Source organism: Microtus ochrogaster, chromosome 15, assembly GCF_000317375.1.
Source record: "Microtus ochrogaster isolate Prairie Vole_2 chromosome 15, MicOch1.0, whole genome shotgun sequence".
NCBI lineage: Eukaryota > Metazoa > Chordata > Mammalia > Rodentia > Cricetidae > Microtus > Microtus ochrogaster.
The window spans coordinates 21,685,595-21,710,337 of record NC_022017.1 but is presented as its reverse complement, the minus strand read 5'-3'; the positions used below and the strand labels follow the sequence as shown (position 1 = coordinate 21,710,337).

Below are 24,743 nucleotides of genomic sequence, written 5' to 3'. Positions count from 1 at the left end.
CCCGCGCCCCCCGCGCCGCCGCCCCGGGGCCCGAAGCGGAAACTTTACAGTGCCGTCCCCGGCCGCAAGTTCATCGCTGTGAAGGCGCACAGCCCGCAGGGCGAGGGCGAGATCCCACTGCACCGCGGCGAGGCCGTGAAGGGTGAGGGGCGCGGGCGGGCGGGGTGAGGGGCGCGAGCGGGATGGGGGGCGGGCCCCGGGGCACGCGGCCTAGTTCATGTCATTTTGGGGTCTCTGTGGTTGGGGTGTCCCTGGGTCATGACAGCAAGCTGCCGTGCCGGGGTCTCTGCCTCTGGCCCTGGTCTTACGGGCTCCTGGCATGAAGCTCTAGCTCTGTCATGGTAGAGGCTTGGCTCTTGTGGGGCGGTTCTTGTTATGATGGGGGCCAAGGCCAACTGGGTCCTTGTGTTGGGAGGACCCTAACCCATTACAGAGCTCCCACGCCTTGTGGGGTTCCTGTGTCACTCTGGGGCTTCTTCATTGGAAATCCTTGGGATACAGGTGAGGGGGGCTTGTCATCTTCCGGGGATCTGTAACAGTTGTGGTTGTCTGTGCACAGTGCCCACTTCTCCCATGGATGATGCCTGTTTTGGGGAGACAAGCCCCTCTCATCACGGGCCCCCCCTGTCGTTACTGGGTTCCTACCTTGGGCACTGTGGCTCTGGGGTGGAGGGAGTTGTGGAGATCAGCCCTCCTGGTACATCATGTGGCTCCCTCCACTGCCTGCCTCCGGATGACCCTGAGCTCTTGGCAGTGACTCTTGGGTGGACGTCAGTTACCATGGTTGGGGGAAGTGGTCACTGTGGGCAGGTGCAGCAGCGTGGCCCCTGCTTCTGCCTGTGTCCTCTTCAAGTGTGTCCATCTGTGTCTGTCTGTCTCCCACATGTCCATCCTTCACTGAGGCCATCTGTTCAAGTCTCTCTTCCATGTGGATCCCAGAATCTTCCCAGGGAAAAGGCTAGGGGGAATGTGGGCTTGGGAAGAGAGCAGAGCCAGGGTTAGGGCTGTGGGCACACCTGAACCTCAGGTGGCAGGGACGTGGGTGTCCCCCCAGCTCTGCTTTGCCCTGACAACCTGTCTGGCTTCTTTCCCCAGTGCTCAGCATTGGGGAGGGCGGTTTCTGGGAGGGAACCGTGAAGGGCCGTACTGGCTGGTTCCCAGCTGACTGTGTGGAGGAAGTACAGATGCGACAGTATGACACGCGGCATGGTAAGTGACCCCAGTGTCGCCCAGGTAGCCCTCAAAGGGCGTATGCTTCTAGTCTCCCTTTGGTCTTCTTGGTAACAAGTAAGGACGTTCACTGAGACTGCGGAGTTAACTCAGTTACACTCAAGATACATACAGATTTGTACGTACACATTGCGGGTAAGCCTACATGTCCTTAGGAACATGAATGTGTGAACCCGACAGCAGTGGAGAACCTTTGCCATGCCAACAGGAGGTAGACACGCATGGGCATCCTCTCTCTGCGTGGGGGCACTTGAGTATCCAGGGATGGTGACCACCCCTCTGGCCCTGGTACAGTCTTCACAGAAATCACAGGTTCTTAAGAGCTCTGGATCACGAGTGACTGGTAGATACATAAGGAGGTCAATGCGAGAAAAGAGGCGCTTTTCCAAAGTGGACAGATTGTCCAAGTGGGCAGAGCAGGAGGCCTGGACCAGCTAAGAGGAAATGAGGCCAGTTGGGCTCCAAGGAGTCATTCGGGGTCCCCTGGGGTTGATAAGGTCTCAGGGAAGCTAGCTGATGAAGGATGGCCCCTGTTGTATAGAAACGGGAAGGTGAGGGCTGCAACTCGTGGGGCTGCTGAGCAGCTATGGACCAATGCTGAACACTTGGACTTCTAGGAAGGCTCCCTTTAGGCCTCAGTGAAGCAGTGGGCTGGTCCTCTGGAGCCCCCATGTGGGCTGGGTACATGTCCGGGGTATACCCCTTAATTGAGTCCTCAGGTGTGCTGGGAGGCCTCATGATCAATGGTATTATTTCCGGTCCAGACAGTGAGTATGACAATTGACATATTAGGGGTGGGGGTATGCCACTCCTCCTAAGTGGTGGTCTGGGATGGTTATCAGTGGTATGTCTGGATCAGCATACGTGTGTCCCTTTCTCTGTACATAGAGGGTTTGGGCCGTTGGTTTAGGGCCTCTACCTTAAGTTAGCAGTTTCCCAGGGGAGCCCCCCACCATGTGGCCAGGAGCCTTGACTCTGTGTCCCACTTGACTGATGCCTCGCTTACACGGGAGCTCCGTTGCTGGCCTACTGCTGGATAGCTGCCTTGCTTCCTCTGCTAGTGGCTGGGAGTATGGGAGGGAGTAGCGTCTTTTATTCACAGTCTGTGGAGAGTAGACAGAGTGGGATCCAGGTGAAAATGATTTCTGGGGTTTGCATCCTAGTTCCAACAGGACAAGGGGTAGGAGAGGGGCTGCGCACCTGTTGAATAGGCGCTAGTCTTGTGCCTTCCCGTAAGGATTGGGATACGGTTCTGAGAACCGTGGCTCCAGGAGGGAGCGTTGGAGTCAGACTTCAAGAGGGGCGGATGTTTGTTTGTTTCTCTCCAAGCTGGACCTTATGCTGGCTCTTTGTGGCTATGGCAAGTATTGTCCCGTGTCCTCCCCCGCCCCCAGCCCCACTCTGGGCATAGGCCGTTGAGAGTGGGTGATCCAGTTAGCCTGAGGAAGTCAAAGAGGACTTCAAAGCAGAGGTGTTGTTTAGGCTGACTTCTCTGGGTAGTCTGCAGGTGGGACTCCCATGTTTATAGGGATCCAACACAGTGTTTTAGAACTATGCCCATCGCCAGCTTCTGTATTTGAGCAGTGCCAGACATGATTTTAGCATTTTTTTTATATGAATAAAGTTCTGTATGTATCCTAGCAATCTTGGGAGGTGGGGCCCGTGGTCAGTATGTTTCCGGGACATCATTAACCGCAAGGGACAGGGATGTTTAATTTAGCTTTTATTTTGCTATGCCAGCAGTTAGCTTTGCGAGGCATGGCACAGCTGGAGTAGGGAGCATGAACCTAGCGACCTGTTCTTGGGGTCAAGATAAAGAGTAATCTTGTAGTAGGAGCTGACTGAGCAGATATTTTAGGGTGAAGATCAAGATCTGGACAAGGCAGATCGGAGAGTAGGGAGTGTCAAGGTCACGGAGAAAGGAGAGGGTCCACAAGGGGAGTAGTGGAGTTTTCTAGCCAGCACAGGACTCCTTAGCAGGGCCACAGCTGTCACAGATGACCTGCGGGAGTGGGATTCAAAAGTACCTAAGTGGACGGGAGCCACATTTGCGGGCCTTGCTATAGCTGCCTTCTGGGAAGGGGTAGGGACAGTTGTAGGTAGCCTTCTTCTGACCTCAGCTACAATGCCCGTCTTGCTGGTCCGGGCAGAACTTGTCTGGGATTTAGGCTGAGTTGTGCCAGAGAGCAGAGGGCATCCTACCAACAGGAACTTGTTTCCAACACCCCCACCCCAACTCTAATTCAGGAACCAGAGTGGGAGTGAGGGACTTTTAAAGACCAAGGACCAAGGACAGGTGCTGAGGTGCTAGGTTAGGTTGGCATGAGCAGAGGAGACAGCCTCTGGCAGCTCTATAGCCGGAAATGCTGAGGCCAGCGAGTGCAAGGATCTCGAGGCCTAACATACCTTCCCATGCTGTCTGCCTTTTCCCTTCCAGAATGTTCCACTTGGGAGCTGGTGCTGGGCATATTCCTTTCAAGCTGGCTTTCCCGGGTGTGATTAATAAAACCAGAACATGATTTGTGTTATATAATAAATAGTTTGTTTGGTTGATGAAAATGTGCAAAACAGGAAGGAGGCTGTGCGATAGAAAGTGACCAGGATAGGACTGCTCCACTGTGCTTATCTCTTAGGGTCAGGGGTAAGATCTGGGTAGGGCACAGCAGAGGGGTGGGTGGGGTCAGCCCAAGTCACAAAGAAGGATGCAGGCTGCAGAGGAGCTGCTGTGAGGCTGGTGGGACCTGGGGCTTCCTGTCCACTGCAGGACTCCCAGATACGGTTCAGCTAGCATAGCATCTGCGTGCCTGGGTCAGCTTGAGGAAGGATGTGCTGGACATCGGAATTTCAGGGCCTGATTGTGCGAGGGTGAGGCTTCACCTGCACTGGTCTTGGGGATGGGTGGCAAGGTGTGTTTGTCACTTAGAGGAGGACAATTGCAGGGAGTAAGCAAGCTGATGCGGCTAGAATGTAACAGGCTATTCGAACCGGGGCGCTTCCAAGCCGGCTTTTCCTGCTGTGTCAAGAGAGGGTTCAGGCAGAACAGCTCACGTATTGAGAGTCTCACACGTAGTGAAGTCTGGACCAGTACTTTTCTTGATAGCCGTGTCATCTGATGTGAAGATCACCCAATCATGGCTCTATTCCTGTCTGTGTCCACCTGTCTCTTAGCTCATTGATTCATCTGTCTGTCCACCTACTTATCCAGCAACCTATCCAGCCCTCAGCTCCCCCTTTTCTCCACCCACATATCCATCCATCCATCCATCCATCCATCCATCCATCCATCCATCCATCCATCGGCCCATCCATATATTCCCTCAAGCCTTCATCAACCCGTCCAGTCTTACGCACTTTGCATTATCCTACGTCTCATCCATCCGTTCGTCCATGCATCAATGCAGTCACCCACTCACCTGGCCGCTTGTGTTCCACCTGCTGTATGCCAGGTGCTGTGTTGAGCTCTTGGGACCCCAGGAGTAATTACAGTCTCATCTTTTGCTTTAAGGAGTTCACAGTTACTGAGAAACCAGGTCATAAAAAACTCTTATGTTTTTGCTGGGTATGGAGGCTCATGCCTATAACTCTAGCACACAGAAGACTAAGACAGATATCCCCGAGTTCAAGGCTCAGGCTATATGTAGTGAGATCTTGTCTCAGAAAAAAAAAAATTTCAAAACAGGGTGCTGTAAGACTCTGGTACCCAGTACCCACATTATATCTAGAGGATCTGGCTCCCTCTTCAGGCCTCTGAGTGCCCCAGACATATATGTGGTACACATATATACATGCAGGGAAATACATAAAGTAAAAACAAACACAACTCTTTTTTTTAAACCCCAGACAATAGAGAACCTAACTGAGAAACCCATAGGTTCCCTCTGATCTCATTTTCTATCTGTGTGCTTCCCTCTGCTCCTGCTGCATCGGCTCCACACTGTTCCTGTCTGCTTCAGATTAACGCTATGTGCATGATCTTCTCCTTGGCCGCCTCACCCTTCTACCTGCAGGCTGCTCCCTCGGCTGTCTGGACCTCTGCTCAGCTCTTCTTTCTGCCGAGGCCTTCGCTGTCCCTAGAACTGTATTTTCACACCCCTTTCCTGCTTGCGTTTCTCCTGTTCTTACTTGTTTATTCCATTTCTCGGGGTAGCTTATTAACTCCTCAAAGGCAGGGACTTTGCTCTGTTCTAGAGTAAACAGTGCCTGGCATGTAGTAGAGGCTTAGTGAATGGATGCTGAAGTGAAAAATTGAGTCTTGAGAGGTGCTATAGCAAGAGGGACTGAAGGAGGGAGGTGCTGAAGGATGAAATTGAAAACAGTGGTGGTGCCATCTTGCGGCCTTCTGAGGTACTGCAGGTGCAGCCAGAGGAGCCATTCTGAACCTTGAATCTGTTGTTGATTGCAAGGCTGAGTGAGGGTCAGCGGGAGGTGTGTGCTGACCAACTCCATGGTGTCTATGAAGAGCTTTGAGATCAAAGGACATATTAACATATTCTGTGGAATTTATTAATATAGTCCTATGGGATACGGTGATATTAACATAGTTACTGTTGCAGTTATTTTTCATTATATTAATATAGCTCACTGGGATACAGTGAAGTCAGGGTAGGGGCAGAGCTTTTTGCAAGCCCTTTTCTCATTCCTTGAGGAAACTAATGGGCACACTGGGGTGCGTGCACACTGGTGCACATACGCTCACAGCCTAGACACGTACATATGCCTGAGCCCAACACTTGGATACACTGTGGGTTGTACACACCCGTGTTTGTTACTAATGATTGGAGTCATGTCCACATAACAGATATGGCTCTCACTTGGACAACATGAGTGGGTCCCAGACACACAAGCACCGACACAGCATTCATACTTTACCGTGAGGTTCACATACATGTCCTGTCAGTACACGACTTGCTGACTGGACCAGTCTGGCCTTGTGTGGTTTTCTGTGTCTAGCCGCATGTTAAGTAAGGGGTTGGGTGGGGGGCTGCTTTCTTCTTGGACCCTAATTCCCAGAGGCCAGAATTCCCTGTATGATAATCTGAACCTTCCGACCTCAGGACTTTTGGTCCTTGAGCCCCAGTATTTGCCCTCCTCCGCTCCCCGTTGCACCTCTGCATCGGGGCGTATGGGGACACAGACTGATCAGTGCAGTTTGGGGAGATTCAGCTAGGTAGAAGCCATGATCATTTCTTGGCCCTTGCTGCTCCCTCCAGAAACCCGAGAAGACCGGACAAAACGTCTCTTCCGTCACTACACTGTGGGTTCCTATGACAGCCTCACTTCACACAGGTATTGGCAGGGGTGTGGACACATGGGGACACTAGCTGGACCTAGTATATCCTATGAAAGGGGAAGTTGGGGTGTATGGACGTGGGAGGTGGGCGAGGAGTGGGTGGCTAGCTACCTCTGTTTTTCTTGTTCTAAGTTGACCCCGTGTGCGTGTGGGACCCCGTAGGGTCGACCTCTCGGCTAGGCTCCCTCCAGTCTCCCCTCACTCAACCTTGCTTTCCTCTGTCAGTGATTATGTCATTGATGACAAGGTGGCTATCCTGCAAAAACGGGACCATGAGGGTTTTGGCTTCGTTCTCCGGGGAGCCAAAGGTAATGGGTGTGGATTTCATGAGGAGGGTACTGCATTGCTGGTGATGTCTTCTATGCCCTGCCCTTTTCTCCCCGTTTTTAAGCCCCCCCCCACCCCCGCCCCATGGTTTATGTCTTGATTTGGAATGTCCCAGGACAAGGCCGCGGGTCCCTCTCTGTTGCTTCCCATTCAGTTGTGGGGAGTCTAACAGAGTAGAGATCTATTTGGGGAGGGTAAATGGGGGGCTTCACAGAGGGATGTACACTGGTTTGGGTATCCCCATCTGCTGCCCACCCCACCCCAGGTTTCTGTGCACGAGTAGTCAGGTGCCCCGAGCTGGCCGAGGTTGCTCTGTTGAGCTGTCACGAGCTGTGCTTGTGAATGCCTTTTCTCTTCCTCTCCCTGCAGCAGAGACCCCCATTGAGGAATTCACACCCACACCCGCCTTCCCTGCGCTCCAGTACCTGGAGTCTGTAGATGTGGAAGGAGTGGCCTGGAGGGCTGGGCTTCGAACTGGGGACTTCCTCATCGAGGTGAGACCCCTAGCTGTCCTTGCCCGGCAGGAGGGGTGGGGGCTCCTAGCTCCTGAGCTCTGAGGTGGGTGGCACTCGGACACACTGCCTAGCTGCTTATCTGTCCCAGGTGAATGGAGTCAACGTCGTGAAGGTGGGGCACAAGCAAGTAGTGGGCCTCATCCGTCAGGGCGGCAACCGCCTGGTCATGAAAGTCGTGTCGGTGACCAGGAAACCTGAAGAGGATGGTGCTCGGCGCAGAGGTGAGTTCAGACGGTTGTCTGTCGGGTCTTGCCCCTGGCACTTGGCCCTTTAACTTCAGGCCCACGTTCCTCTCCCCTTCTCTGATCCCACATTGCTGACTTCCCATTTCTGCCTGAGATGACATGAGATGCCCTCATTTGCTGCACGGGTCCTTGGTGTCAGATAACCTGACCCTCCTGACCAGGCCTCTGACCCTGGTCCTTGATTCCTCCCCCCCGCCTCAGATCCCTGTCCTCCTCTTCTGTGAATCCCCCAGCCCTGGTGTGGCAGAGCCCTCCTTCCCAACGCCAGCAGCTGCCTGGAGGCCGGGTTGTCATGGCAACTGTGAGGTTGACGCTGCTGCTGCTGCTGCTGCTGCTTATTGTGCAGGGAAGGGGGAGGCGGCACCTGAGGGAAGAGGAAAAGCGTCTTCTCCCCGCGCCGACGCCAAAGACGCGGCACAGCCTGGGCCTAAGAGGCTTTACCGCTGGCCCGGCCCAGGTGTGTGGCTTGCCTGGCCACACTGGTCTCATAAAGAGCAGTGGTACCTGGGCCTGGGGTGCTTTAGGCAGCAGGAGGTAGTCTGGCAGGAGAGCCACCCAGCCCCCCATGGGTGGTGCCCACTCACTGGGGCCTTGGAGCCCGCAGGGTGGATGCTCAGATCAGAACCAGCCAGCCTCCTAACGTCTGCTGGTACTCTTACTACCATTTGAGGCCTTGGCCCTGGGAGTCTTAAGGGCCCTGGGGGCCCAACTGCCCTGGCTCCACTGCTCCCTGAGCTCCTCACGCCATGAAGAAGTTCGCATCTAGCCGCAGCCTGAACAAGATCTTGGCACAGTGTGACTCGTCTTCAAGGGAGTACGAGGAAATCCAGGCAGTGGAGCGCAAGTGGCACTTGCACCTGGCCACACCGCGCCGCCTGCTGCTAGACAGGAGGGCCAAGGCCTCCCTCTTCTTTGCAGCCCCACCACCCCCAAAGAGGGCCCCCAGCACCACGCTGACCCTGCGCTCCAAGTCCATGACGGCTGAGCTCGAAGAACTCGGTGAGCATTGCGGGTGGACGGTGGGTGGATGGTCTGCGGTGGGCTGGCCAAAGTGGAGTGGACACAGGCAGTTCGGGACGGTCGTGGTGCCGAACTGGGGCTCAGGCCAGGTAGAGACAGAAGGAAGAACAAACAGATGGTTGCCGAGACAGATCAGCAGTTAGGGTACGGACTGGAGGGATGGGGAAACCGGGTACCTGTGTGGTGAGGAACGCGGCAGCAAGTGAGGAGATGAGAACTCGGGGCAGCAAGAGGAGCTGGAGTTGGGCAGGGACAACCAGGACAGATGGCTGGGGAACAAGGTCTGGCCCTGTAGCATGCCCGCATGCATGCACATGCATGTGTGTGAGTGCTTTCCCCGGTTCTGTGCTTTTTCCACTAAGACTTTGCTCTTGCATTTCAACCTAGCTGGCAAAGAGCGGTGGTAGGGCAACCTAGAGTCTGCTCCTGGATCGGACTGGCATGAGCTGGGTCCTATTTGTGTTTCTTTTACTCGGTTGGTACCTGTTCACTTATCTGCCAATTGAGTCTACTGACCTAACAGAGGCATCGTAAGCACTCCTAACAGTGAGGGGATGGGGCCTGGCGGGCTGTGGAGGGCGGACCAAAGTATGTGAGACTCTGATGGATACAGTCCCAGCTGTACTACAAACAGCCTCATCGTGGGCATGTCCTGATCTACATGACCCCATCCTGGCCTATGACAGTTACCAGCTTTCTCCTGGCCATGTTCCATATGCATAACACATCCTGTATGCATGTGCACACGTATGGCAGTTTCCAGTCTCATGTACATGACTGCAATGTAACCAGGCTCACCATGGACCTGTCCCATGTACATGACCACCACATCTTGACAAGTGTAGCAGTTACCAGCCTTGTCATGGGCATGTTTCATATGCGTGACCGTATCTTGACACATATGCCAGTTAACCTTGTCATGGACATGTCTCATATTTACAGCCATGTCCTGACATGTGACATTTACCAGCCTCGTCATAGGTATGTCCTATATGCATGCTCACATCTTGACACATAGGACTGTTGTCAGTCTCATCCTAGGCATGTGCTGATGTGTGTGACTTTTATTGTCGTTGTGGGCATGTGCTAATATCTTTGACTGTTGAGAGCCTCATTGTGGGTGGTTATTGGTTAACAGTTTCATGGTAGGTGTATTCCAACACATGTGATAGGTTGAAGCAGTCTTTGCTTCTGTGGTTTGAGCCTAGTCTCAATCCCAGACTTTCCTCTGGCTTCAGTCATAAAAGGAAACCTTAATCCTGGCTCCCAGAACTACCCCTGTCTTGGCCGACCGTGACCCAGCTGTAGGCTGAGCTGCCACATTTTGAGCAGGTGCCTTGACTGAAGTTTGGAAAACACTTACCAAGAGATAGAATGGGCTGACATGATCAAGGTTCCCCATGATAAAACTCTGAATGAAATAAATAAAAACTACAGACAGTGTAAAGGAGGAGGGGTTCTCTTGCTTCAGGAGTAAAGCAAGAAATCAAAGCCAGAGGAGTGGGAAATTGGTGCTTCCAACTCCTGATAGAGGTTCTCAACAAGGCTAGAAGATGTGCTGTAGACTTGGGAAAGCCGGAGACAGCCATAGGCACTGAACTGGAGGGGCTGGAGTGATGGCTCCGCACTTAGAGCGCTTGTGGTTCTTGCAGAGGACCCTGGTTTGGTTCCCAACACCCACGTGGTGGCTCATGACTCCAGTTCTCATGGATCCAGCCCATCTGACCTCTGGGCAGGGAGGGGGCACCAGGCATGAATGTGTTGCACACACATATATGCATACATACATTCAAAATAGAAAAATCTAAAAAAAATTTAAAAAGAACTAGAGATAAGAGTATGAGAGGTTTAAGTTACTATAAAGGCAAGAAAACCAACAGAATTGATGAAATTCACAGGGTAAGAGGAACAATAATAATAGCATGTTTGGGAATCCTTAACTTATTGAAACAAGCAAACAAACAGGCACAGATGAGAAGGGTCTGCAGCTCGGTTACACAGGATCCAGAACTCCCTAAAAAACAGCAGTGAGTAAGAAGATCAGGCAGAGCCTGCCCAGAATCAGCTTAGGAAGCAGGTGAGGTGGAGCATCAATAACCAGTTAGGAGCCATGAGGACAGACAAAGAGACCTCAACATCTACGTGATAGGAATTCCAGAGGAAAATTATAGAAGGGCTAAGGATTTCCCAAAAGTTAACGGAAATGTGAGACTCCATTCTGAAGAAATATGTCACAAATAAACATGATCTGTCCGAGTCAAACTTTAGAATACCATGGGAAAGCAGAAAGATGTTACCCGAGCCAGTAGAGGGAGCCAGTTGGCTTAGACGTGAGTGGTGGCTTGCTTTCTGACTTCATTAGTTATGATAGAAGGTAGAAAGAAGATGGTGAAAAGTGGGGTGCAGATAGTAAGAGAGCAGACCCATGACATGGGTCAGTACACCAGTATGAGTAGACCGCTGGGTCTGACTGGACATTTATGCATGGTCCTGGAGTCTCCTGCTTAGAAGCTGTCCTCCAGGAACCGAGAGGCATCCCCGAGAGAGTGGAAGAGCTCCGTCTGGTTACGGCTTTTGCCTGTAGAAACAGGAGCAGAAGAGTCCAGTCTTCCCCTCTGTCCTGGAAGCCTCTGGAGAGGGTCACTCCTGTTATGACAGACCTTGGTGGGCCAGAGGAGCAGGGTATCATATTTCTGAGTAGAGTCTGGAAGAGGTATGGGGTCATTCAGCAGGAGCCTCTGCCTACACTTCTGGGCCCAGGATCAGAGTTATTGAAACTGGAACCAGGTTTAGAGAAAGACCTAACAGTCAGGGGCCCAGTGAGCTGCTCTGACACAAAGACACTTATCTTAGGAGGTAATCTGGTCCTTCTGGGCATGCCTGATAATGAAGAAACCAGACCAACCAACATAGAGTTCTCCAAGTACCCAAAAGAACAGCCCATAATCCGGCGTTCGTTCTTTCTGTAACCGAGGCTGCTGTTGGATTGCCCATACCTCCTGAGTTCTGGGATTACAGGCATACACGACCAGGCCTGGCTTTGTTTGTGGTTTTAAACAAGACTGCTGAGTCAGCACTGTTATAAGCATGTCTGTCCTGCCACTCCCCGATGCATCCCTTTAGGAGTTTATCAGTGTGAGGTGAGGGGGATGTGGGTGCAGAGGTGGAGGCTCATGCCGTGTAGAGGGTGAGGCAAGGCAACGCAGGAGGAAGAAGAGGGGTGAGTTCCCTGGGAACTAATGGAGCAAGCAGAGGCTGATCCAGAATTAAGTAAATGAATTAAATAAAAGGGAACTGGTGGTGGCTGGCAGAAACCAGCGGGAGAACTCTGTGGTGCGGCACATCCCTATCACTTAGGAGGTTGAGGCGGGAGGATTTCTGTGAGTTCCAGGCCTGTGTGGGCTACAGAGTGAGTTTAAGGTCAAGCTGGCCTGCGTAGCAGAATCCTGTCTCAGAGAGAGGGTTGTTCGTATTAGTCGGGGGTGGGGGAGGATGGAGGCATAGGTAATCCCATCCTCCACTCTCATATACTCTACCTTGTACATATTTGCTCAGCATGAATCGGACACGGGCTAATGGGGACCCGCGTCTGGGCCCTCGTGTAAGCAGACTGTTCCTGTTCATTTATTTAGGGGAAATTAAGACTACCCTTTAATTTCTGGGTCTTTCTTTTGTGATGAAGTCAGGGTAGGTCCCTGCTACTGCCTTAGTCTGGAGAAGATGTCTTTACTGTGCACTTTGCTGCTCACATCTGCTTGTTGCTAGCGGCCTGCTTTGGAATATGGAGGTGTCAGTAGTGGAGTGCTTGCCCAGCATGCTCAAGGCCATGACTTCCACCTGCAGTACCGCAAAAGCAAAACACAGCCGAAGTCTCAGTACAGAGTGCTCATAGGTGACCACTTTAACTAACTCTCGCAGACTCCGAGCTTTGTTTTTTATAGTTCCGTATCTTCATTCTGAACACACATTTGGCTTTATTGTGCACATCTTTGTGTGTGCATGTGCACATGTGCGTGTGCATGTGTATGAGTGTGCATGGACACACAGTGTGTATTCCTGCTTTTGCTTGTCTCTTCTAGAGTTTTAGAGCATTGGTAGGCTTGTGCTCCTGGCCTAAGAAGGAGGTTATAGATGGGGACAGACCCATGAAGGCCTGGTTGTCGGGAGGTGGGGGTGGGGAGAACGGGGTGGGAAAACCATTGTGCAAATGGTCTAGGTGCCATGGAAAACAGCCTTCCTCTTACTCCCTTTGCCCTGTTTCTCAATTCCAAGCTTCCATTCGGAGAAGAAAAGGGGGTAAGTCTCCTGCTATGTTTTTAGGCCTGGCTTGCCTGCCCCTGCCGAAGGTTACTGATGTGTGATGAGGCTCCAGTCCAAGTCAGAGTGGTCTTGTTCCTGCCTGGGGATTTGGTGGGGATGGATGGGGAGTTCCCAGGGGTATCATTGGGATTAATAGGGGGTACAACCATAGTCCTTGTGGGTTCAGGTGAGCTCAGGGATGTGATCTGTGGAGATAGTCTGGTGGGGAGAAGGTCGGAGAATCCCTGGTGGGGGCTCCTGCAAATAACATGACCTGGAGTGGGGAGGCGATGGTTTGTGAGGGTCAGGGCGTGGACCTCAGGAGAGCCAGGTGCCTAGGCTGTGTTGGAATGGTGCTGTTAGGGTATTAGGCTATGCCTTGTGCTATACCTTTTGTCCCTTCTTTGCCCAGGCCGACTTCATGCTGATGAGTTCTAGAATTGAGCCCAGAGCAGAGCTGCTTTAGAATAGGGGTTTGAATCTGTTGGCATTGAGAAGGGAGCTGGACTCCCTTGCTTAGAACCCTCACCGCCTCCCCCCCACCCCAGTCTGTTGACTTCTCTATCCCCTCTTCAGGCTCCACCCCTGTGTACTTTGAGGCTCCTTCTCCTATGACTTGTGTGTATGACTTGTATGGCTGCACGATAGTAGGGCTCCTGTGATGCTAGGCTGTGGCCATGCACCTCTTCCAGCTCTGGGGGAAGTGACTGATTGTCATTTCTGTAGGCCCTTCTTTTCATCCCTGCTTGGCTTCCCAACATACTTTCCCGCATGGCTGGCCGCTTGGAAGGCTGGTGGAAATAACTATTCTTGGTTCTTAAGGGATTTTATTTCATTTTTAAAATATCAACTACAGAGAAACCCTGTCTCGAAAAACCAAAGAAAAAAATCTAAAATAATTTGGGATTAAGTTTTCTAATTTTGTTGTGGGTTTATGTTGGGGAAAAAGTGTCCAACTTTTCATATGTAGAATTCCTAAATTCTCCCTCTTGGAAACAGTTCTTGCTGGGCCTCAGCACTATTGCAGCATGACCCTAAACAGCTGCTTTGTTAAACTGTGTGTGCACTGACTGCTTGGATCTCTTGGACCAGGTTCTGTTGGATTTTTTAGTTAAGAGACATGCATTCTCTAATCCGTGGCTTGGCTGACAGTGTACCTGCGTAGGACACGTCACCACGGTGTCATGGACTTCTCATCCCCCTTATGTCTTTACTTCTGCAGTTTCTGGATGGTGTGGCTGCAAGGATCTGTGATAAGGGGAGTGCTCTGTGTGCATCGTTTTGCTCCTGGGAAACAGGAGGACGATGGCAGCATCTTGAGGTGGTTACTATGGCAGTCATGTAAAACTCGGCAATACTGTGTATCATCAAGGACCTGGCCAGGGTAGTGATTCTGCCTATCAGAGCTCATTTCATTGCAAAGACAAATGAGGACTTTGGCATCTGTGGTCTCTATACTGTTACCTGGTGGTACCAGAAGCCTTGCTCGGGCCCCTACACACTTCCTACAGAGGGAGCATGTTTTGTTGGCCAAGTGCTGTGTTGTTCAGGGCTCCAGAGGGGCAGAGTGTTTTCTTTATGAGGAACTCACAAATTGTCGATGAAGATAAGGTAAATGTCCTGACTGTGTCTTCAGCATCTGCGTTGGTCTGTGTGGTCTGCATTGGCTAAAGTGGCTTAGGCTCCTTTGTGCTAATCTCCCCTAGACCTATGCCATATAGGTGCTGTTTCTGATTGTTTTATTAGGTGAAGGCACTGGGGCTCAGAGGACATACATCTGAACAGAGTCCGTGTGCAAGGTGGGGGTCTCAATATGCTACTTAATAAGACCAACTTTGGAGTTAATTTACTCCTACCCAGCAATTGTTGTTAGATAGCAACAGTAGGTGCTGGGGCTTAGGTTTGGAAAGAATAGGAGGTTCAGACTGGCATTGGAGTTCTTCAGCAATGGTTCTTTGAGAGTAGAAGGGTGTCTCGGACACGTGTCCCCTGAAGATGGGACTAGACTGGGTGGCCACTGAGTCCCTGGGACCTATATGCCTCTGTTTCCTAGTGCCGAGGTTATAGGCATGCACTACCAGGCTCAGCCTTCAAGAGTTGAATATGGTCTGGAGACAGGTGGAGCCTGAGGGCGCTGAGTGAGGATAGATACATAAAGCAGTGCCCCAGCCTCCAGTGTGCACCTGAGCACTGGCCCTGAGTGGACTCTGGGTAGGAATTACATAGCATATCTCAGACAGCCATCAGAAACCCCTTCCTCCTGCTGAAATGATTTTCTCTTGTGGTTTAGTCTGATCTCAGACTTGTAATCTTGCTTCAGCCTCTCAAAAGAATGGGATTACAGGGATTGTTCAACCATGTTCCCTGCTGGGATGATAAAGTACTGTAAAATAAAATGCTTGAGGAAGGAAGGATTTATTTGGCTTCTAGTTTGAGATCTTTTCCATCCCTAGTTGAGAGGAGAATGATGAATATTCTTCCTAAGCTGGTCCCTGCCCCCCTTTTTTGAATGGGGTTTCTCTGTAGCTTTGGAGGCTGTCCTGGAACTCACTCTGTAGACCAGGCTGGCCTTGAACTCACAGAGATCCACCTGCCTCTGCCTCCTGAGTGCTGGGATTTAAAGGTGTGTGCCACCACCGCCCAGCTTTTGCTCCCAATTTTTAAGCAGTTTGGGACCCAAGCTCAGGAAATGGTGCTACCCATTTTAGGATGGGCCTTCCCACATCAGTTAACAAAGTCAAGAATCCCTCACAGGTGTGTCTGGAGGCACGTCTCCTGGGTGATTCTGAATTCTGTGTCGAGTTGACAGCGGGAGCAGACCTATGTGTCTCTCCTCCTGGCTCTGAGGTTACAGGCGTGCACTCCCAGGCTCAGCTTTGACGTGGGTGCTGAGGATCTGAACTCAGGCCTTAGTGCTTAGGTAGCAAGCACTTGACTTGCTGAGCTGTCTCCACAGCCCCCAAAGTCCCATTTTTTTTTAAAAAAAAAAAAAACGGTTGCTTTAATAAAATTTGACTACACAAAGCTTTTCATTTCATAACGGATATGACAAGAATATGCCTGAGGCCGCCTGGTGTCTCTCAACCAAGCCTTTCTTAGGCATCAGCCTTAAATGGAGCTGAAGTCTGAGGAGTTTGGGTGGGTAGGCTCTCCGTGAGGAGAGTCCTTTGGACGGCACACCTACTTCTCCTCTTTCCTCAGCTGCCATCCTACTGGAGCAATCCTTCTGTGTGGGCAAGGAGGACGGAGCTGTGGCCTCCTGTTTTGTATCAAACTACTCTTAGATCCCCAGCTCAGGTTTAGTTCTTAGGAGGAACTTCCTATCGGTCTGTTCATCCCTTGGTTATCAGCTTAATCACTCACTCGGCATCTCTTGCTTTAACGTTAGTGTCTGTCCCTGGGGCTGTGGTCCCACTAGAAGTGGCTTCCTGTGGGGAGTGGATAGGCCATGCGCCAAGAAAAGACAGTGGGCAAAAGGGAGAGGTGAAAGACCAAAGGAATTCATCTAAGTGGTCTGTCTCTGAGTCTGGTCTCCTTATGGCCGGTCATTGTGGTCACGCCAAGTGGTCGCAAAGATACCCTGGGTCTCCTTAAGGACAGACTTTGTCTGGTTCAGGAACTGGGTCCTGAGGTCTGAGGGAGCACTGATAGGATCTAAGATCTAGGGCCTCAGGCCGTGAGAGACCTAGGGGAGGGCAGGGTTCATGGACTCATTAGTGCCATGGGGCTGGCATTGGTGGGTGTGGCGGTGAGGCCAAGGTGCCTCTGGGGCTGAGGTTGCATCTCTTTGGTTGTGCAGAAAAGTTGGATGAGATCCTGGCAGTTGCTGCGGAGCCGACCCTGAGGCCAGACATTGCAGATGCTGACTCCAGGGCAGCCACTGTCAAGCAGCGGCCCACCAGTCGGAGGATTACCCCTGCCGAGATCAGCGTAAGCCAGCCTTGGGCCAGGGCTCTGGGATGGTCAGGTCCAGGGCCTGGGGATCAGAGGGTCATGCGCCTCGCTTTTGAGGTAAGAGTTCTTTATTTGGCTCCCTTCTCCAGAGGAGGCAGAGCTCTCCATGGCCCCTCTGGGAGACACGTGGGATCGTCTCAGTCTGTAGAATGGTTGCATGTAGTTCAGCTCGCTTCTATGGTTACAGCTTTTAGTGCCTCTGACCTCAGTCAGATTCGGTGTCACCCTGGGGCTGCTAAGGTCCACAACTCTACAGAGCCTATGGCACAGCATATGCCTGTTTGGAAGGCATCCATAGCTCACATGGCACTGTGGACTGTTCCTCCCTCTTTATTCAGATGATGCCCAGGGCCTGTAATTCTGTGTTCATTTCACCATCCATACAACGAAGGCCTCAAGTGAGCGTGGGCACCAGTGCCTTTGGGGTATCTGGTGTGTGGGTGTCTAGTCTAGCTTAGGATGGGTGGGGCTGGATGGAGAACTGGGTGCTCCAGAGTCCTGGAACTTCCATGTTCCTCCCTGACCCCACAGTCATTGTTTGAGCGCCAGGGCCTCCCAGGCCCAGAGAAGCTGCCGGGCTCTCTGCGGAAGGGGATTCCACGGACCAAATCTGTAGGTATGGCTGGGCTGAGGGACCGCTTGGGGTTGGGATGGCTGGGCTGGGGTGGGCAGCTTCAAGGGTTGGAGGACCCCATCTCTCTCTGCGGAGTTCAAGGATGCCATTTTGTTTATGGATCTGAGTTTGTTCTCCCACCCAGACGTGCCGTGGGAAGACACCCTTGAGGTTCTTTTTCCAGTCTGCTTCTCTCCATTCCTGGGCACCTCTTAGTCCTTTTCTTCCTGTCCTTCACTCCCGCCTTAACACAGATAACAGCTGCCACCCGGACAGCTATTTCCTGTCCTGTCAGCCAGAGTGCAGGCCCAGGTTTTTATTCTAAAATTACTCTTTCCTTGAACCTACTTCATCTCTCCAGGTAGCATCCTCTCCCTGTTCCTTCATGGTCAGACCCAAAAGGTCACCTGTTACTGCTCTCTTGTCCCCATATGCTCATAAATTGGAAGCAGCAGGGTCTCTGCACAGCCAAATTGAAGCTGCTTCCACTAGGGTCGCCTCTCACTGAGGTCACCAGCAGCCTCAGGGCATCCTCCAGGCAGATACTGTTAGCCTTCCTTTCGCTGACTTCGGTTGGCATTCATTTCTTTGCACCCTGCTCTGAGAGACTCCTTGTGGGAGCGAGTTTCTTGCCCTCCCTTCCTTTCTTGGATGCGTTTGGTCAGCATATCCAGACAGTAGGCCAACTCAAGGCTGTGCCTCAGCCTCCTTTTCTTCTGTCCGTCATCATTCCCTGACCACCACCACCCTCCACGCTTGCCTGCTGCTTCTAATCTCAGGTCAGAATCTCTGACAAACCCAGCTCACTGCGTGTTTCTCAGGCATCTGGTCTCCTTGCCATGCTGACCCATTCATCCACCGCTCCCACTGTCTGTTGTGCATCAGAGTAAACTCTTGCCAGCCCAACGACAGGCCAGACATGAGGTGCTGATATGCACACGGGTTCACTTAATATCTACGGTAACCGTGTGGGGGAGGGGGAAGGAAACAATTATCCATTTTACTTAAGGAGAGTGAGAATGACTTGCCCCGAATCACATAGCTGCCTTGCTTATACCTCCTGTCCATCCTTAAGCCACACTAACTCTGCCCGTTACCCATCTTGGGATTCCTGCTTACTCTAAGCTGGCCCCAGGCTAGATCTGGGTCTCAGTTGGAAGGTGACCCGTCTGTAATTAGGTCAGTTATAATATGGGTGTCTAAGGTACACTTATAAATGGAGATGAAGTAGGGAGGTCCAGACATACACGGACATCTGCATTTACACTTAGAACAGGGCAAGCCGAAGTTTCCCGGGGATGATGGCGTGAATGTCTGACAGAGGCCAGTGCGTAAAAACACGCGTGTATATACGGGAGAGTCCATGAGCTGGTAGTGAGGATGGAGGGCAAGGGCAGCAGGTACTCTGGACTCCAGAGATGCTACTCTTTGCTCTCCCAAGCATCTGGGCATCCTCTGAGATTTCTTTATTTCCTGCCTCACCTGCCTTATCCAGCACAGGCTTGTCTTTCCCATGGCCTCTTGTAGTGGATCTGTTCTCTAGCCCATCTCTCTGGCAAAGGAAGCTTTTGTAGCACATTTATTACCTGATAGCCCTCTAGCTGGTCCTGCGTGAGCTCCCGTTGTCTTGGTCCCTGGAGCAGCAGTCCTGCCCTGCTTCATCTGGGGTATCTTTTGCAGACTTTCTAGGACACTAGTCTTCCTATACCCACTGCTGCTTGTCTGCCCTCACTCTTCCTGAATGGTCTTTCCCAGAGTTGGCTACTATAGACCCAGATCTATGTACTCCTCATATCGGCCTCCAGCTCCTTGGCAAGCCGGCCAGCACATAGCTGACCAGTCGGGAAGCAGGTGCTCAACTTTAGTTCCCCATGGCTAGGACTCTGCCAGTTGCCAGCATGACCATCGGCCGAGTTCTCAGGCTCCTTGGGCTCCCACTTCAGATCTGACTGCTTGTCCCTGGGCATGTAATACAACTGTTGGAACCCTAGGACAACAGTCTGCAAACATGGACACTGCCGGTAGGGACTGTTTGGGATCTTCCTTGAGTTGTGGTCGCTGCAACGGTCCTTTTATCCCGGCCCTGTGTCTTGAGGACACATCCGGTACCCAGGAAACAGTCCTGCTGCAGACCTGAAGACAGAGAAGGTCTTTCTTTATTCTAGGGTCTCCAACAGACCCTTATTCCGTTCGAGGCAGGTGATTTTGCTTTTCCCTCAGGCACAGCCTACCGTGCCGTTCGTATTAAATTCCACCCCCTCTTGCATTGTCACACATCATTCCTACCTCCTGTAACCTTAAGATCTATGTAAGTTCTTCCTACATAGTTCCACCGAGCACACAGGCTTGCGAATGTTCAGTACATGTTCTGTGCTCTGTAGGAATGGCATCGGGAGGAGGCCCAAGACCGGCTAGGCAGACCTTGAAATAACCCGCTCTGGCCTCAGTTGTCTTTCTTGGTGTTGCTCCCCGTAGCCTTGAACTGTAAGCTGTAAATAGCCCTGTGATAGGGGCAAGAAAGGTCCTGGGATGAAACAGATTCCGAAAAGTGGCTAAGTTGGAATTCAAGCCTAAGTCTGCAGCAGCCCTACCCTTGCTAGTCCTGAGCGGGCTCCTGACAGAGCTAGAGACAGTGGGTCGCTGCCAAGCCTGCCTTCTACTTCTTAGATCGAGCAGCTCAGTGTTTACAAGTCTCACTGTATGGAACCCTGCACAGGTCTTATGTCTGAAATGACACGGGAGGTTCCGCATGGATCTAGGCTAATGACACATCTCTGGACAAGAGGATGGGGCTCGTTTTTAGTCAAGTGTAGCCTCTGAGAGAACAGGCCCAAGTGGGGCTTACCCCCTGGCTTGGGGGTATTAACACGAGACAGTAGGGGTAAAACCGAAACATGTCTTCATTTTTAGTTTAGTTTACTTATCCATTCTTCCTTCTGGCTACCTATCCAGCTTCTCTAAATTTTAACCTCTGGCTAGGGTACCAACTTCCTAGTATCCTGTAGGTCAGTGCTTGAGAGTCTCTCCAAGGAACCAGTGTGGCGGATTTCCCAGCCACCTACCCTGGGTATCAGCGATACTTCTTTCAGATGCATGGATCCATTACCACTGTCCTACATCCCCTCACTGATGTGTTATTACTTTGGGTGCTGGGGGGGGGGCGTATCCTTTCTGACCACCTTTCTTTTTCCCATCTCTGGTTGCTACCAGGGTCTCTGTTGGCTCCTGCTTGTTCAACACTATGAATGTTTCTGAGTTAGCTTTGCTCCTCCTTGTGTGGGAAGCCCCTAACCCCCACCCCATTCTCCTAACAGTTTTTGTGTGTGTGTGTGGGGGGGCTATACACTCCTGGTGTCTTCTCATGGCCTGCTCCATGTGTACAGGGCTTGGAGAGATTATGGCCTCAGTCCAGGCAGTCAGAGTTTGGGTCCTGTCCCAGTTCCGCTGCAGAAGCAGCCCTCCACACTGTGGGTGGGGTCGCTTCTGGACTTTCAACTGAGCTCTCCCTACCTGTACAGGATTTGGCACAGAGCGTGGGTGGCCTGCTCAGAGCTTTTGCGCTCTTCCTTGGCCTTCCACGGGGCCCTGATCCCATCTTCCTTGGTGGGGCTGTGGCCACTCAGGGTTGAAGGCAGGATAGGACTAGCCAGTGGCACTGGGTCCAGAGAGGTCTTTCAGTGGCCAGCATCCTTGCCAGACTTACCTGGCCCCTCCGTCCCCAGGGGAGGATGAGAAGCTGGCATCCCTACTGGAAGGGCGCTTCCCACGCAGCACATCAATGCAGGACACAGTGCGTGAAGGTCGTGGCATTCCACCCCCTCCGCAGACCGCTCCACCACCCCCACCCGCGCCCTACTACTTCGACTCCGGGCCACCTCCCACATTCTCACCGCCGCCACCGCCAGGCCGAGCCTTTGACACTGTGCGCTCCAGCTTCAAGCCAGGTCTGGAGGCTCGCCTTGGAGCAGGCGCCGCTGGTCTGTATGATTCTGGAGCTCCTCTGGGCCCGCTGCCCTACCCTGAGCGTCAGAAGCGTGCGCGCTCCATGATCATCTTGCAGGACTCTGCGCCAGAAGTGGGCGATGTCCCCCGGCCGGTGCCTGCAGCTACACCGCCTGAGCGCCCCAAGCGCAGGCCTCGACCGTCCGGCCCTGATAGCCCTTATGCCAACCTGGGCGCCTTCAGTGCCAGTCTCTTTGCTCCGTCGAAACCACAGCGCCGCAAGAGCCCACTGGTAAAGCAACTTCAGGTGGAGGACGCTCAGGAGCGCGCGGCCCTGGCCGTGGGTAGCCCCGGTCCAGTGGGTGGAAGCTTTGCACGAGATCCCTCCCCAACGCACCGTGGGCCCCGGCCGGGTGGCCTTGACTACGGCTCTGGAGAAGGTCTGGGGCTCGCTTTTGGCGGCCCTGGCCCTGGCCCCGGCAAGGAGCGGCGCCTGGAGGAGCGACGCCGTTCCACTGTGTTCCTATCTGTGGGTGCCATCGAGGGTAGCCCTCCCAGCGCAGAGCTGCCATCCCTACAGCCCTCCCGCTCCATTGATGAGCGCGTCCTAGGGACAGGCGCCCCCACTGGCCGTGATTTGCTGCTCCCCTCCCCTGTCTCAGCTCTGAAGCCATTGGTCAGTGGCCCTAGCCTTGGGCCCTCAGGCTCCACTTTCATCCACCCTCTCACTGGCAAACCCTTGGATCCTAGCTCACCCCTAGCCCTTGCTCTGGCTGCCCGAGAGCGGGCTCTGGCCTCGCAAACGCCTTCCCGGTCCCCCACACCTGTGCACAGCCCTGATGCTGACCGCCCTGGACCCCTCTTTGTGGATGTGCAGACCCGAGACTCCGAGAGAGGGTCGTTGGCTTCACCAGCCTTCTCCCCTCGGAGCCCAGCCTGGATTCCGGTGCCTGCTCGCAGAGAGGCAGAGAAATCCCCTCGGGAAGAGCGGAAGTCCCCAGAGGACAAGAAATCCATGATCCTCAGCGTCTTGGACACGTCCTTGCAGCGGCCAGCTGGTCTTATTGTTGTGCATGCCACCAGCAATGGACAGGAGCCCAACAGGCTGGGGGCTGAAGAGGAGCGCCCGGGTACTCCGGAGCTGGCCCCAGCCCCCATGCAGGCTGCGACTGTGGCAGAGCCTATGCCAAGCCCCCGGGCCCAGCCCCCTGGCAGCATCCCAGCAGATCCCGGGCCAGGCCAAGGTAGCTCAGAGGAAGAGCCAGAGCTGGTATTTGCTGTGAACCTGCCACCTGCTCAGCTGTCCTCCAGCGATGAAGAAACTAGGGAGGAGCTGGCCCGCATTGGGCTAGTGCCACCTCCTGAAGAGTTTGCCAATGGGATCCTGCTGGCCACCCCACCCCCTGGACCGGGCCCCTTGCCCACCACGGTACCCAGCCCGGCCTCAGGGAAGCCCAGCAGCGAGCTGCCCCCTGCCCCTGAGTCTGCAGCTGACTCTGGAGTAGAGGAGGCTGACACTCGAAGCTCCAGTGACCCCCATCTGGAGACCACAAGCACCATTTCCACAGTGTCCAGCATGTCCACCCTGAGCTCGGAGAGTGGGGAACTCACTGACACCCACACCTCCTTTGCCGATGGACACACTTTTCTACTCGAGAAGCCACCAGTGCCTCCCAAGCCCAAGCTCAAGTCCCCGCTGGGGAAGGGGCCGGTGACCTTCAGGGACCCGTTGCTGAAGCAATCCTCGGACAGTGAGCTCATGGCCCAGCAGCACCATGCTGCCTCTACTGGGTTGGCTTCTGCTGCTGGGCCTGCCCGCCCTCGCTACCTCTTCCAGAGAAGGTCCAAGCTGTGGGGGGACCCCGTGGAGAGTCGGGGGCTCCCTGGGCCTGAAGATGACAAACCAACTGTGATCAGTGAGCTCAGTTCCCGTCTGCAGCAGCTGAACAAAGACACACGCTCCTTGGGGGAGGAACCCGTTGGTGGCCTGGGCAGCCTGCTGGACCCTGCTAAGAAGTCGTCGCCCATTGCAGCAGCTCGGTGAGCAGGGTGATGTGGGGAGGGGCCCGTCCCCCCGTCTTTGTTCCTTCCGTTCATTTACAGGCTTCCTTCTGTTCTTCCTCACTCTGTCCCATCTCTCATCTGTCCATGGCACGGGTGTCCCCCATCCACCTCTTTATCTTCGTCTGGTCTTGCTTTGCTGTCTGAGGTAGAAGGCTCTTTAGTACAGTTGCTTTCTGCATCCCTTTTGGTGCAGGCAGTGGGCCTGGGTACCCACAAGACTTAGTTCCAGGAATCCTATCGTCCAGGACTCTTTGGAGGTCTTGCTGCAGGTTCGCAACTCTTTACTCTGGTTTCTAACTCAGGGCGCCTCTGCCGTTCAGGGTCTTTTCCTGTTGTGCTCTGGGGCTGCTCTTCCTTCCCAGCAGCTCTTTGGCCCTGTGTCTTCTGTCTCATGGCTCCATTTCGTTTCTCTTTCTGATAATATGGCTGCTCCATTTGACAGGTGTCACCTCTCCTAGAGCAGCCTTCTTTCTGCCTTGCTTCTTTTTCTTTAGGGACTTGATACAAATTTCTTAGGTTCTGCCCTAGAAATATTTGTCTTGTGGCACCTTGTGGGACCCTTACACACAGAGTCCTGGATGTGATATATAAGGCTCCATCAGGAAGAGTTGGAAATCACACCATTTCCTCTTTCATCTCTTTTTCCTTCCTTGTCCTGTCTGCCCCTCCCCCCAGTGATGATGGGGACAGGAGGAGTTGCTGACCTGGGGTCTGGATGTTGCTAAGGTTGTTGCTAACGTTTTGTAGGCAGAAGCTGTCAGCACTTTGGGTTGATCCTTCAGGTCCTTTCTTGGGAACCTTCTCTGGGGCTCCCATGTGGACTGCATGGGTTCTTGTGACAGCTGACCAGTTCTGGCCAGCTTCTTGTCTGTGTTTCTCAAGCTGCTTCTGCCTTTGCCCCAAGGTCCCCCTGTGTTGGGTTTGGGTGGAAGGCCACCTCCTGATTCCACACTCCTTGTTTCTTAGGTGCCCTTCACTGTCAACTGTGGAAGACAGAGTTCACAAAGTGGTGAGCAGGGCACAGCCTAAGAACCGCAGGTCTTACTTGAAGGGCCTGCTCATTTTACATTCTTCCAGGTTAGGATCCAAAAGATGAATGGGAGCTTGAGAAGTTCACACTGCCTCTCTCTCTCTCTCTTTTTTTTTTTTTTTTGGTTTTTTTGAGACAGGGTTTCTCTGTGGCTTTGGAGCCTGTCCTGGAACTAGCTCTGTAGACCAGGCTGGTCTCGAACTCACAGAGATCC

General features: G+C 53.0%; 1 protein-coding gene across 1 annotated transcript in view; it reads left to right on the top strand.

Moving 5' to 3' along the window:
- The window catches only part of Shank3 (SH3 and multiple ankyrin repeat domains 3), a 58,121-nt gene that overhangs the window by 24,191 nt on the left and 9,187 nt on the right, over nt 1-24,743 (top strand). The window contains exons 12-22 of the mRNA XM_026782411.1: nt 1-142; nt 1,096-1,209; nt 6,441-6,516; nt 6,746-6,828; nt 7,217-7,341; nt 7,451-7,583; nt 8,526-8,606; nt 12,900-12,923; nt 16,726-16,856; nt 17,412-17,496; nt 21,216-23,475. Coding sequence (XP_026638212.1) covers nt 1-142; nt 1,096-1,209; nt 6,441-6,516; nt 6,746-6,828; nt 7,217-7,341; nt 7,451-7,583; nt 8,526-8,606; nt 12,900-12,923; nt 16,726-16,856; nt 17,412-17,496; nt 21,216-23,475 — 3,254 coding nt within the window. The remainder of the gene's footprint in view (nt 143-1,095; nt 1,210-6,440; nt 6,517-6,745; nt 6,829-7,216; nt 7,342-7,450; nt 7,584-8,525; nt 8,607-12,899; nt 12,924-16,725; nt 16,857-17,411; nt 17,497-21,215; nt 23,476-24,743) is intronic.